This window comes from Loxodonta africana, chromosome 19, assembly GCF_030014295.1.
Source record: "Loxodonta africana isolate mLoxAfr1 chromosome 19, mLoxAfr1.hap2, whole genome shotgun sequence".
Lineage (NCBI taxonomy): Eukaryota > Metazoa > Chordata > Mammalia > Proboscidea > Elephantidae > Loxodonta > Loxodonta africana.
The window spans coordinates 17,219,630-17,234,260 of NC_087360.1; the positions used below are offsets into that span (position 1 = coordinate 17,219,630).

The following is a 14,631-nucleotide window of genomic DNA, read 5'->3' on the forward strand; positions in this document are numbered from 1 at the left end:
GTCAGTAAGAGACTGGGCTAAAACATTACATATCCAAATGAAGAGATATGATGCAGATTTTAAAAATGGGCCAGATCCATTCATACTGCCCTGGAAAGCTATCCAGGATAATAAAAAGTGGCATCCTATATAGAATCAAGTATGACCCCTTTTTCGTGAGAAAAAGTAAGTTATTACAATTGTTTGTAATAGGAAAAAAAAAAAAAAAACTGGAAAAACAATACCCAGTAAAGCCTGAGGTAAGTTTTTTGATCAGCAAAAACACACTGCCTACCCCAGGGAACTGAAATCTTTACTCTTTCTGATGATAACCTGGTGTGATGTTACTGAAGATACATGTGGCTTAGAGGCCAGTTGGCCTAGGGTGGCTTTGGATGCCAGTTCAGTGACTTTCAGCTTTATCCTCTGTGAAATGGGGATAGGACTATCCCTCTTGCAGTATTGTGTGAGGATCAAGACAAGGCCCCCGCGGGCCTGGTACAGTGCCTGGCACCAAGGAGGTCCTCCACTACCATTCAATTCCTTCCCTTCCCTTCCTTGTACTGCATGCTCCTTTCTGCACTGGCTGGCGAGGCGCTGGGACCTATTTTGACCATCGCTGCAATGACCTAAGCCCTGACTGAGGTTCTCCTGCCCTTCGTTCCAATTTCCCGTTTTATTAGCCATGCCGTAAGTGTCTTTTAAGTCGTCTCAAATTCTTTCTGAAAAAGACAAGACCCAAGTAAACTTCTTTAAAAAAAAAAAAAACACTTTAACTCTCTCAGAGAACTACATTCCAGAAACCAACTCTGGGATGTGAATTCTCACCACCACTGCTCAAACTCCTGTTGGGTTTTAGTCCAGAATTAGAAGAAAGCTCTAGACAGTCAGACCTGGAATGTCTACACATACCCTAAAAGGCCCCAGGCTGGTCCCATAAAGAGTCCAGGAAGTCTCCCCAGCTCCAAGTCATCCCAAACCAGAGACCTCTGAAGTAGCCAGTGACTTGTGTGTCCTGTATGGGGGCTCCATGTAACTTGGGTGTCTACTCCATTCACATGAAGACATTCAACTGGAGATACTCAATGACTGCATCTGAAGAGTAAGGCTACATCTGCACTGGCATTTGCTGAAAATTTTGATTTATAAACTAGTAAGAATAGCAGTATCCAAGGAGGATAGCAGCTAATATGCATACTTGATTCCCCCCAAATTCACAGCTGACATAAGCTACTCATCCCAGCCCTGCAGGAGCCCACAGGAGCCACCTGGCTGCCTATAGCTCCCCTACTCCTCCCAACCTGTTCTCCACAGGCCCTGGATATGTGGGTGAATTATAATTGGTACGTCGGTTTTAAATATATATTGACATTAAAAATGTCTTAAACATCCCCTAAAAAAGAAAGAAATTCACAGATAATAACAGAAGTGCTCATGCCTTTAGAATGAAAATGTCTTAAAATAAGAACAATGCATATTTATGACGACACATCGCAGTTATAAATTTTCTAATCCAGCTCTATTAAAGAAGTAAAAGAAAAACAGAACAGCTTGTAAGTTTAAGGCTGAGAAAGTCAAAGGCAAAGCAGTTACTGGCAACTTGTAAGGACTCTGAAACTGACCACTACTTAATGCTGAGCAGCAACTCCTAAAGATTCCATTTATAATGACCAGTAAAATATTCCAGAAAATAAACAATTCTTTAAAAGTCAAAAACCTACATTCTTTCCTCCTATCCAGAAGATCCAATTTCCTGAGCTAAAAATCCCTACCCAAACGAGATTAGTTTTTCCTATGAGTCCAGCAACCTTCCCTTGAAGCATCGTCACTCTTCAAAGCCAGGCTTGATTAAGAAAACAAGCAACAAAAATTAGAATAGCTGAAGGCTGCTCGTCCCACAACATGTGGCCAAAATCACAGACCTCGAAATAGACTGGGTCCTTTACAGAGAAACTCATCAACCTTGGTACACCAGCATGGTTCCAGGCTGTCAGCATTAGCTGCCACCGAGTCAGCGCCAACTCATGACGACCCTGTGTACAACAGAATGAAACACAGCCCGGTCTTGTGCCATCTTTACGATCAGTGGTATGCTCAAGTCCATTGCTGTGGCCACTAGTCAGTGTGTTCTGAGTGCATGTCAACCAGGGGGCTCATCTCCCAGGAGAGTATCAGGCACTACTCTGCTGTGATCCACAGGGTTTTTACGAGCTAATTTTTGGAAGTAAATCACCAGGTGTTTCTTCTTAGTCAGAAGCTCCACTGAAACCTGTTCACCATGGGTGACTCTGCTGGTATTTGAAATATAGGTGGCACAGCTTCCAGCATCATAGTAACATGCAAGCCACCACAGTATGACACACAGACAGGGGGTGGTGGGGATCCAGATTACCACACTGAAAATTCCGACTGTACACCATTAGAAGACTGAGTTTGGACAGTTACTCAGTAAACCTGGCTATCCTCAGATGGTACCTGTATCCCAGAACTATCCTATGCAGTACAGCTGCTCATTTTGGTCTGAATGGAGCCCACGGGGAAGACATCTCATGTGTGGTTGACCTGGGCTTGACCAATCACCAGGCTATTTAGCTTAAAGATATAGAAAAGGAACCAGGACTTGGTGTTTTCAGAAAATACCTTCGAACGTTTAAAGGTGGTACCAAATGAAGAGGCTCCAAAAGTATCATCAAAAGTCACAAATGAAGAGTTTTCAAGCCTTCATACCAGATGACTTGCTATGAACCAAAGACCAGAGTCAGCAGGACACTATGAATAGATTAAGGCTAAAGTCACCAGCCAGGCCATACCAGAGAGACCATTCACAGCATCTGGTTTTGATTGAAAATGTGACTCTATCCCTGAATTTTACTACTCAGAGATGCCCAGTTAGGCGCTGATTCCAAATAAAGTGGTACTGAACCGAAGAAGACAGCAAGCTCTCTAGGGCAAGGCTTCCCAAGCCTGTCTGCCCATCACAATCATCTGGGAAGCACTTTTTAAAAAGAGGAAGACACACACACTCACTCATTCAAACAAATATCTGAGTACCTACTATGTGCGAGGCACTATTCTCAATACGAGGAATACAGCAGTGAATAAAACAGACAAAAATCCCTACTTTTATGGAGCTGACATTCTAGTAAAATGAAAAAGCATTTTAAAATAATAATAATAAAGCAGTACGAGAGGGTAAAGTACATCTCCTGCTCATCCCCACCACTTAGGAAGCTTGTTAAAGATACGATTCCTGGGTCCTACCCTGGTGTGCTTGTCTACGAACCTAAAGGTTAGCAGTCTGAACCCAACCGGTAGTACTGCAGAAGAAAGGCCCGGAGATCTGCTTCTGTAAAGCTTGTGTCATTGTTAGGTGCTGTCAAGTCCTCTTTGACTCATAGCAACCCCACGTGGCAGAGGAGAACTGTCCCATAGGGTTTTCTTGGCTGTAATCTTTACGGATGGCCAGATCCTCCTCCTGTTGGGCAGTTGCGTGGGTTTGAAACACCAACCTTTCAGTTAGCAGCCAAGTGCTTAATTCTTTGTGCCACCAGGGCTCCTTTCTGTAAAAAATACAGCCAAGAAAGCCCTAATGAGCAGTTCTCCTCTGAAACTTACAGGTTCGCCATGAGTCGGAACTGACAGGAGGACAATGGGTTTATCCCAGGCTTCACAGATCAAGCTCCACGGATAGGGTCCAGGAATCTGCATTTTCAAAGCGCTACCAGGGTGATTCTGATACAGCTAACCCAACACTGTATTTGGGGCCCACTGCTGATGAGGTTGTGGAGGCAATGTGGCTCCCAACTGCGACGAAATTAAGTTTCTGCATAGCGATGCCCTGGTATAAAACTTGGCTTTAATACAAGCCATCACTTCTGCTGCTTCAATAACTACCTGGAGCCTTTCTGCATAGCAAGACAAGATCGTTGACAACAAAGGGCTTGAAAATAACCAGTCCATCAGCACTAAGGCAACAATCCTCCATCCTCCACCCTCGCAAGGACTGGAGAGAGGTCCCTGCACACAATGAACAGCTGCAGGTCATCGGAATGGTGATCACCAAGGCATGGCAATCAAAGGCACTGAGAGAGGCAGAGGGAAAAGAGCTCTTTAGTGAAATAGCCCTAAACAATGTGACATCGCTGCGAGGGACAGAGAAAGCACAGCAGCTGACAGCCGAGCCCAGCCTGGAGCTATAACAGACTAGATCTTTTAAAGCAAAGACTTTCAAACCAACAGAGACAGTCCCTTCTGATGGCAGCAGCTGCAGATGCTAATTAAAGGACAATTCTTACATGTGTTCAGTTTGGAAGGAGCGGCTGCTTCTCTGTTGGGTGTTTGCATCTACACCCCAAGTGCTGGGATGGCAATTTCCATCAGCTGTGTTGTGTTTGAAACGAAGGACAAAGTGTGTGTGTGTACATATGTGTGTGTATATATGTGTGTGTATATGCAGGGCATATGTGGGGAGGGGGGTGAATACTTGATAGTTCTGTAGTACTCTACTGCAATTTGCACAGGACATCATTAGAAGCACGCTGTGCTGGCCACCTCTTCGAAATGTCTCCTTGAAATGCTTGTACTATGATCAGCATGACTGAGAAAGTGCCATGAAAATGTTAACAACGCTATTGTCATCATTATCTATTCTGTCTAGTGTCATCAGTCTTTGGCATGAGGGAGGAGGAAATGGATTCTCCACGCACAGTGACCCTGAAATTCTGCTTCTTGAAGGGCAAAGTGGCCAAGAGAAAAAAGACAGACAGTCTCTTTTATCTCAGCAAATATGAACCTCAGCCTGATTTACCCATCCATTCAAAAAATGTTTATTGAGCATGGAATCAGCCAGGGTCTTGGCAAGAAACAGACAACACATTTAAACTAGATAACAGAAGACATGAATGAAGGGGCTTTTGCACAGGTGAAGGAAGGTTTAAGGATGATAAACAGGGAATGGTAAAGCACCTTACTGGACTGATACAGACTAGAGGAACCCCTGAGACTATCACTCTAAGCTACCATTTGAACTTGGAATTGAAGCTATTTCTGCAGATTACCCTTCAGCCAAATAATAATTGGCTTATAATAGAAACAATATCACCCGTGAGTTATGTGCTCCATTAAAAAACTAACTATATGAGACCAGACGGTCAACATTTACCCAAAAGCAAGGATAAGAAGGCAAGGAGAGGAAGGGAAGCTAGATCTACGGAAACAACAAACAAAATGGAAATTATGAGAATGCTGACACATTGTGAAAACCGCAACCAGTGGCATGGAACAATCTGTATAAAAATGGTTAAACCAAAAGCAGACCCGCTGCCGTCAGGTCGGTTCCGACTTACAGCGGCCCTATAGGACAGAGTAGAACCGTCCCATAGGGTTTCCAAGGGTGGATTTGAACTGCTGATTTTTTGGTTAGCAGTAGAGCTCTTAGTCACTGCACCATCAGGGCTCCAAATGTGGTTAAAGGGAAACCTAATTTGCTATGTAAACTTTTACCCAAAACTTAATAAAATGCTGTTTCAAAAAAACCATGGTCCCTGGACCAGCAGCAGCAGCACCTGGGAACTTGCTAGACTTGCAAATTCTTGGGCCCCACCCCAGACCTACAGAATCAGAAACTCTGGCTGTGAGGCCCAATAAACCCAGACAACATCACTAAATTGTGGGTCCAAAAATGGCAAAATTCTAAATGCACTCACTTGAAATATGGTGCCTTAAATGACCAGGACACTGAACAACTATTTTCAAAGACACGAAGAACTCAAAGAATCCCCCTAGGCAACACACTTAGCAATTGAATTGGGGTCAATAAGAGATATTAACAACTCATTTCACCGATGAGAAAATTGAGGCTAAAAAGGCCAGTGATCCTGGGGAGACCAAACAAAGAGCAGTAATAAAACAAGAACCAATATTCTAAGTACCAGCCTCCTTCTGATGGCCAGCCAGCTTCCAAACTCTGGCTTCTGAAGTAGCAACAGGAAAACACACTAGTGAATTTTAAGACATGCCTGAAAACCGAATAATCTTATTCGAGAGATCAAAACAGCACATGTCTCACTGTCAAAACTATCATAAGCTGCCATATTTCACTAAAATAAACAATGAAGTTGTATTCATTAACTCTCTCCAGATTCCCAATGACAGCATAGGCTGGTGTTCATACAGGCCATGGAGTCACTACCTAAAAAGAGTCCATATCCAAATTTTTCCTACATACGAAGAAACCACTGCCCATGAAATTGCTCAGCTGTGGGCTGAAAGTAAGAGAGGAAATATTAAGAAATAATCCCAAGCAGACTATCAGAACAAGGGTCATAGCAGCAGCAAGAGCAGGAGTAAAGGAGGTAGGAAGCCTGGTTTCAAATCTAAGCTGTGTCTTTTACTATCTACAAATGTCACTGTTTTAACCTCTGTGGCAGACTATTAATTGCCCCCCAAAATCCTTTCTTCCATAGTAATAGAATTTCAGAAGATACAGGCAATGCAGCTAGACAGGACATTTCCCAGCCTCCCTAGCAGCCAGACATGGTCATGTGACTGAGTTCTGGCCAACAAAATGGGATAAGAAAAGATATGCCCAAATTTCATTTCGTTCTGTGTAACAGGAATTTGTTTGGCCTGAATTTCTGCTCTTTCCTCCTGACAAACATCTGGAACAAGGACATGAAATGGCTCGACCTCAGCCATGTAAAAGAAGACAACATCCTTGGGGATGGGGGAGCCACAGAATGGAAGGAACCTGGGTTCTATGGTTATAACATACAACAGAGCTGCCCCGGCCCAGGCTGTATTTTGGAGTCTCTTTGTTACAGCAGCTTAGCCTGTGCCTTAATGAATACATTTCTATGTGCAACTGGGGAAAAACTTATGGAATGAATAGAGAGGAGGCAATGTAGGATCACAGCATAGGAAGGAGGTACGCAAGCTAGCTATAGGCTCAGAGAAAGGGCAACCTGAAGAGACCTGTTGTTACTTGCTGCTGTCAAGTAGGCCCCCAACTCATGGCAACCCCAAGCACAAGGGACTGAAATGATGCCCAGTTCCGCACCCCCACGACCAGATGCAGATCAGACCTTTGAAACTTAGGCCACGGAAACCTGTTCAGCATCACAGCAACACACCAAGCCTCCAGTGACAGATGGGTGGTGGCTAGACATTGAGATACACTGGCCAGGGATCGAACCCAGGTCTCCCATGTGGAAGGCTAGAATTCTAACACTGAGCCACCACAGCCTCAGCCTGAGATGACCGACAGTATGAAAGGCATCATCACAAAACCAGCAAGCTGTGAAACTCTCACAAAGAGCTTAAATACAACAACAAGTGGTTAAGTTGTAAAACAATGTTTCCTTTGTAAAGATCAGCTACTTCCGCAGAAGGACACTAGTGAAGGCATCTGTTATGCAGAATTAAACAGATTTTATTGTGAACCAGATTAAGGAAGCACTGTTTCCATGGGCTGCCTGCCAGAACATGGGACTAGCCTTGTTATATAGAACCACACGTTGCAACGGAGTTTGCTATAATTTTTTAACATACCATGATTAAGCCATACTCACTGCTATGCAAATGCAAACCGGAATTTCTTAACTATCAAAATTCAAAAGGACCCAAGTTCAATTCCTTGCACTGCACTCCAAATTTTGAAAATTTCCTGGGTCTATCTTGAGTTACATACTTTAGAGAGCAAAACTCACACTGTGAACCTGATATGATGTCTATAACACAATAAGTAAGTTTGTATGCAAATCACATTTGTAAGAAATTAATCATTCATTTACCCAATAAATATTTGTTAAGCATTTACTAGAGTCCCTGGGTGGTACAAATGGTTAACAGGCTCTGCCACTAACTGAAAGGTTGGACATGAGTCTACCCAGAGGTGCCTCAGAAGAAAGGCCTGACGATCTACTTCTGAAAAATGAGCCACTGAAAATCCTACAGAGCACAGTTCTACTCTGACACACATGAGGTTGCCATGAGTCGAAAATGACCCAACGGCAACTCTGGTCTTTTGGTTAAACATTTACTTCGTGAAGTTCTATTGGGAGCAAGGGGGACATAATCACACAAAGGAGAAGAACAGAGGGCTATGGGCCCACAACAGGAAGGCACCCATTTCAGATTCAGTAGGTCTAGGAAGGGTTTCTTGAAGAACTGACATTTGATCCAAACCCAGGGAGGTAAATGGGGGAAAAGAGTGAACAACACACACAAGGGTCAGGAGCAAGTTCAAAGAAGTAAAGGAAATTAAGGATGTATGCAAAGTGAATGGCGAGACATGGCAAGCAACCGGGCTGGAGGCCTCCATAAGAAAGGCCTTGTGAGCCTGGAAGAATTTGGACTTCATCCAGAGGGCAACAGGGAGTCTTCTTTTTTTTTGGGGGGGGGGGCCTTATTTTTTTTTTCATTCTTTGTTGATTCGTCAAATACAACATTTACCGATTGAGCCCTATGCACATAGGATTCTTTATTTAAAAATGACAGTACACTTAAAATCAAAGGATGCTGTGGACTGATGAAATTGGTTGATATTTTTTACTGCAAAAAGGGCTCTAAGGTAAAACAGATGAACATGAAATGAAAATAGTTGGAAGAGAATTGGGAGCCTGTCCCAGTCTCTCCCTGGAAGGCAATCCCAGGGCCCTGCTCAGGGTTTCTCAAAAGTGTGAGTCTCCGTTAATCACTTGGAGCAATTGTTTTAAAAAAAATGCAGATTCCCAGGCCCTGCCCCTGTTCCTCTGGGTTAGACTGTGGAAATTTGCATTTTTGATGAGAACCTGCAGTGATTCACGGGTATGTTAAAGCTTCCAGCTACAACAGATCCAGGTGGACTGAAGAGGGACAAAGACATGTTTTTTTGGTCTGTCTGTTTTTGGTTTTTTGTTGTTGCTGCTGTTGAGAATACACACAGCAAAACATACACCAGTGCAACTGTCTGTACATGTGCAGCTCACTGACACCGATCACATTCTTTGAGTTGTATAACCATTCTCACCCACCTTTTCTGAGTCGTCCCTCCCCCATTAACATGAACTCTCTGCCCCCTAAGGTTCCTATCTAATCTTTTGAGCTGCTGCTGTGCAGCAGGGAGTCTTGAAGGGTCTTGGCAGTGGGATGACTCTGGCTGCAATGTGTAGGAGACCTGGGGAGAGGACAAGACAGGTGGCAGGGAGAACACACCAGAGGTTATCACAGTAATGTAGGCAACAGAGAAGGGTGGTGGGAATTCACACAGAAGGAGCCGGACTGGAGAGGACGGGCAGCTTTGGGAGATACATCGGAGGTAGAATTCTACTTTTTCTTTTCATCATGTATATTTAATTAAACTGCATTTGTTTTACAAACTAATCTTCAACTGCCAGGGGAGCTTACCGAGATAGGTAAGTTTCTCTAAACCCCAAAGGTTTAGTGACGGATAAGTGGTCAATAGGTGCAATGGAATTCCAGTGGTTAAACAATGCCAGTATAGATCTACAATACCCTTATCTAGCCAAAGGATGTGTTTCTAGATTCAAAAACGTTCAGATTTTAGAAAGGGAAAATGGTATATATGCTATATACTATGTGACACATTAGGGTCTGGGACATCACCCCATAATCAAATGCATTCATAGTTTTGCAGCAAAATGTATGAATATTCACATTAAAAGGAATGAATTAAGGTAGTTTGCATCAGGTTTTGCCACAGACTGAGTTCAACTCAGGCTTTAATGCCAAATAAGGAACAAAATAACTTGAGGTTTTCCAGAGCTCTGGGTATCTCAGAACTGCAGACAAGAGATGGCAGACTTACAATTATATCTTAATTCCTATACTAAATTTGAATTTTTATATGAAAACTATATCCTCAGCAAACATTTTACTCCAAAGTACCAGGGTACTTGAGAAGAGAATACAGACAAGGAAATAATTACAAAATCCCATCAGTTACACCCAATTGAGCTACTAAAGAAGGGTGTAAAAATGTCATTACACCCAGGTATCAACCGGAACTCCAGGAAATAGCTGTTTTACATTTTCCCATCTTGTAAAATGGAAGGTGAAAAAACCAAGAAGACAGTCATGAAGCTGAGGATGCTGGTGCCAATGGCAAGGAGCAGAGGGAAGCCCCATAGCCAAAAAGCCCAAGAAAAGGAGGTCTCTGGCAGCCAGGAGTTTGTCCTAGCCAGAGGAACCAGCAGATATTCCCAATTCACAAGCTATGTCCAAGCAGAAGTCGCCAGCAGCAAAATCCATGTGACTACTGTGACAAAGCACCAGTTGGTAGTGATAAAAATGGTGACATCAAAGTAGTTAGAATTCTCAAAACGCCCAGATGTGCTTTGAAAACTACTGCACCATGAAAAACAAAACGACAGCTACAGTCAACATGAACGAAAACTGCAAGGGAGCATCACTCCCGGGCCCCTTCTGCTGATCCTTACTGGCCACTATGTGGACAAACAATAGTTTCTCTGAAGCAACTGAGCAGCGGTTTGCCGCATGTCACAGGACCACTAGCCCTCAACTGAGCTCCTTTATAAAGAACACACTCAAAACCTGTTACTGTTGCCTCTACCAAAATTGACCCTGACGGCGTGAAAATCCAAGCATCTCAACAAGACTTACTTTCAAGAAAAAGCTACATGAGAGTAGACAACAAGAAAGTGAGCTCTTCAACCCAGAGGAAGAGGAATGGGAGCTTATGGAACAGTGCATGGTGGACTCTCAACTTTTACACAAAACCAGAGCCCTTCCTAGCTCCGGATCTGCCTGTGTTCTCTGCTGCCTCCAAAATGAAGTTCATTCTCACAGGTTGGTGTTCTACATTTCTTGCAGAGCTCTAATTAAAATACCCAAAACAACAACAACAAACAAAAAAGACAAACCAAAAAGCTCTACTGTTTCAAGGGAATTTTTCTGAGGGCTAATGAAGAAGCCTGTTAATGCATGTGAACAAGAGGAGCTCTGTGAGACACAGATAAAGAGATAAACGCCTCACTAGGCAACAAATGTCCTAGCACATCAGTGACCCCAGAAACACCACAAGGCCATTTGTGAAGACGAGGGTTCATGCCCCAGGTCTCAAGAAAGCAAAGCTTCAAAAGCAATATTCAAAGAAAAGAATGTTTCAGGCCATAAACACACAGGCGCAATGCAGACGTTCTGAAAGGAGCATGGGGCCAGCGCAGGGCCAGCCTCACAACACAATCATTTGAGAATATCCTCCCTCAGAAGTCTGGGGTGGGGACCAGGGTAACTTCTCTATAGGCACTGGGTTCTCCACTAATATGACACCAAGGCATACAAGCTGTTCATTCCAGGTCAGAAATAGTGAAGCCCCCAAGAAAATGCCTACTGGAAGTTCAAGACAAATGAAAATCTCTCACTTACTGTTTCTTTATGTGAGCTTCTGTAAAAGTCTATCTTCACTCTAAACAATGGGACAGTCTGGTTGTAAGGGGTATATCAAGAGCCCTGGTGGCGCAAAGGTTAAGAGCTCGGCTGTTAACTAAAAGGTCGGCAGTTACAACCCACCAGCCATTCCATGGAAGCAAAGACCTGGCAGTCTGCTCACTTTAAAATTTCAGCCTAGGAAACCCTATGAGGCAGTTCTACTCCGACCTATATAAAGCCACTATGAGTCGGAATTCACTCCATGGTTATATAACAACAACTAAGCCAAACCAAATCCATTGCCATGGAGTCAGTTTTGACTCATAGTAATCCTGTAGTAACAGGGCAGAAATGTCCCATAGGATTCTCCAAGGCTGTAATCTTTACAGAAGCAGACTGCCAATCTTTCTCCAGCAGAACGACTAGTGAGTTTGAACCACCAAACTTTGGGTTAGCAGCCTAGTGCTTTAACTACTACACCACCAGGGCTCCACAATGACGACAGTGACATGGGCCAAATCAGGAACAGAAACTATCTTGAACAAAAATTTTTTAACTTAGGGACCTAAACCACCCAGAGTCTGAGCAAGGCCCCAAGATGAACTTTAGGATCCTAGAAGTTACGGTACATGTACACAGGGAAAAACTGTGCCATTGTTCAAAAGGACAAGGTAAACCTGCACGTAGTGACGTGGAAAAGACATCCATGATAAATTATTTTTTCTTTTCTCTATTTTGGGTTTTTTTTCCACGATAAATTGTTGAAAAGCAAAAAGCAAGTTGAAGAGCAAAGCAGAGAGTAATGTACATTTTTGCAAAAGGAACTATAAGATGCAGAAATCTTTATACTATTTGGCATAGTTGGGGAGCAGAAAGGATATACATAACCAATGACATTTGTTTCCCTAGGGAGAGAGACTAGAAAGGAAGGTAGAGGACGTTCCCTTTTATTTCATACATTTCTGAAGCATTTGCATTTTTTATAACAAGCAGTATTATTGTTTCAATTTTTTAAACTAAAGCAAGATTCTATTAAAGGCAATAACAGACTATACTCATGTGCCCCTTGACATTCACAATACATTCTGTGAAATAGTACATTATGTGATTTGGACGTTGAGTCAACACCTACTTCATCTAAAACCTGTTGCCACTGAGTCAATTCTGACTCACAGCAACCCTGTAAGACAGAGCAGAACTGCCCCACAGGGTTTCCAAGGAGCGGCTGCTGGATTCAAACTGCCGATCTTTCAGTTAGCAGCCGAGCTCCTAACTGCTGTGCCACCAGGGCTCTAGTTTATCTAAGGTTTCAAGAAATTCTGCTGCTGCCTTCGCATCGGCATTAGCAGACTCACCACTCACTTGCACATTAAAAAAAAAAACCAAACCCCTTGCCATCAAGCCGATTCCGACTCATAGCAACCCTACAGGACAGAGTAGAACTGCCCCATATGGTTTCCAAGGAGCACCTGGTGAATTCAAACTGCTGACCTTTTAGTTAGCAGCCGTAACTCTTAACCACTATGCTACCAGGGTTTCCACTTTCACATTATGCAGCGAAAAAACGTTGTTTGAAGCACTTGAAGCACCCAGAGCTAGCACTAAACTCTGTATCGTAATCTGGTCCTGCTTTTTCTTTAAGCATTTCTAAGAAGCTTCCCGCCTTAGCAGTGAGAGTCAACGTGCTGAGAGGAATTCACTTTTGTGTTTGCACCACCTCAATCCACATCATTAGCAATTTCTTCATATCTGATATAGGTCCCTCTTGCATTTTCATTAACCTTGTAGCTATCAGTGGAACTGATCCTTTAACAGCTTGGAGAATTTTTTCTTTGTTTTTTTTGAGGTCATATCCCTTGTGTCCCATTCTCCGACTCCAGTGGTTAAGAGCTCGGCTGCTAACCTAAAGGTTGGCAGTTCAATCCACCAACTGCTCCCTGGAAACACCATGGAGCAGTTCTAATCTGCCCTATAGGGTCACTATGAGTTGGCAGCAACTCAGTGGCAATGGGTTTGGTTTTGTTTTTTTATTTATTATAACCTTATAGGGCCACGGACATATACATGGTTGCACACTGCCCAAACAGACATTACGCAGCACATGACTGCATTCCCAAATAAATGACTTCTCATTTTTGCCCTTTAAGCAACAACTACAATATCCAACAATAAATTATGACAAGTGGGTAGCCCCTAATCTTTAGAACAGACAGAAGAGGGAGACATCTAAAAGTCAGGAAAGCAACTGAATGAATGTGAAGGTATCGTGGACCAAATGGGCAAGAGCCACATTTCATGTGACAACTGTAACATCTGAGTATGTCAGCACTAGACTAACTCCAGAAAGATGGATGTAAAGGCTCACCAGATAAAGGCTATTTTTGTCCTGAAAGGCATACTGCAATTGCGGGATCCAAGGACTTGTGCTCCGAGATAATATGTTCCGCTCTTCCTCAAAAAATGAGACCTGGGGGAAAAAGGTATGCTTTAGATAATTACAACAAAAATAGCTAACGTAGAGGAGAAAAAAAAAAACCCTTCCTCTGTCTTTAAGCCTAAACTGGTGTTTCTAGCTATAAAAGAGCCATCATTTAGCATGACATTCCATAAATCTACTGATTGCTCACTTTGCTCAGAATTTTTGCCAGATCCTTGAATTTCCTGCCCAATTACTTAACATCTTTCTTGAAAGTCAACTCACCTCCTTAAACTTAAATGCCTTGCTCTTCCTCTTCGCCTTCCTCTTCACCTTTCTTTCCTAAATTCAGTACCAATTAAGTGGACCAGAACAAGGCAAGCATCTGTGCCAGGGAGAGGGAACCATGACGGCCCAGAACTGGGTGTCAGGACCCATGCAACTTTTTTATATACCTAAAAGTGCTCTAAAAAATAGTCTATTATAAAGGACATTATTAGGATAATTGGTGAAACCTGAATAGGATCAGAGGATTAGATGAGTGGTGCAGTGGTTAAGCACTTGGCTGCTAACCGAAAGGTTGGCAGTTCAAACTCACCAGCGCTCCACAGGAGAAAAAGGTGACAATCTGCTCCCGTAAAGATTTATAGCCTTGGAAACCTTATGGGGCAGGTCTACTTTGTCCCACAGGGTCACTAGGTAGGAGTCAAAGTCGACTTAGCGGCAATGGGTTTAGTTTTTTGGGTTTAATGTATCGTTGTTAATTCCTGATTTTGATGGTTGTGTTGTGGTTCTGTAGAAGAATGTTCTTGTAGGAAGCGTTCAGAGGTAATGGGACATCAGTTTGG

General features: G+C 43.0%; 1 protein-coding gene across 6 annotated transcripts in view; it reads right to left on the reverse strand.

Annotated features, from left to right (window-relative positions):
* The window catches only part of CIT (citron rho-interacting serine/threonine kinase), a 174,344-nt gene that overhangs the window by 138,074 nt on the left and 21,639 nt on the right, over positions 1–14,631 (reverse strand). For all 6 annotated transcript variants that reach the window (XM_010598935.3, XM_023559453.2, XM_010598934.3 and 3 more), the window contains one exon: positions 13,733–13,834. In XM_010598935.3, coding sequence (XP_010597237.1) covers positions 13,733–13,834 — 102 coding nt within the window. The remainder of the gene's footprint in view (positions 1–13,732; positions 13,835–14,631) is intronic.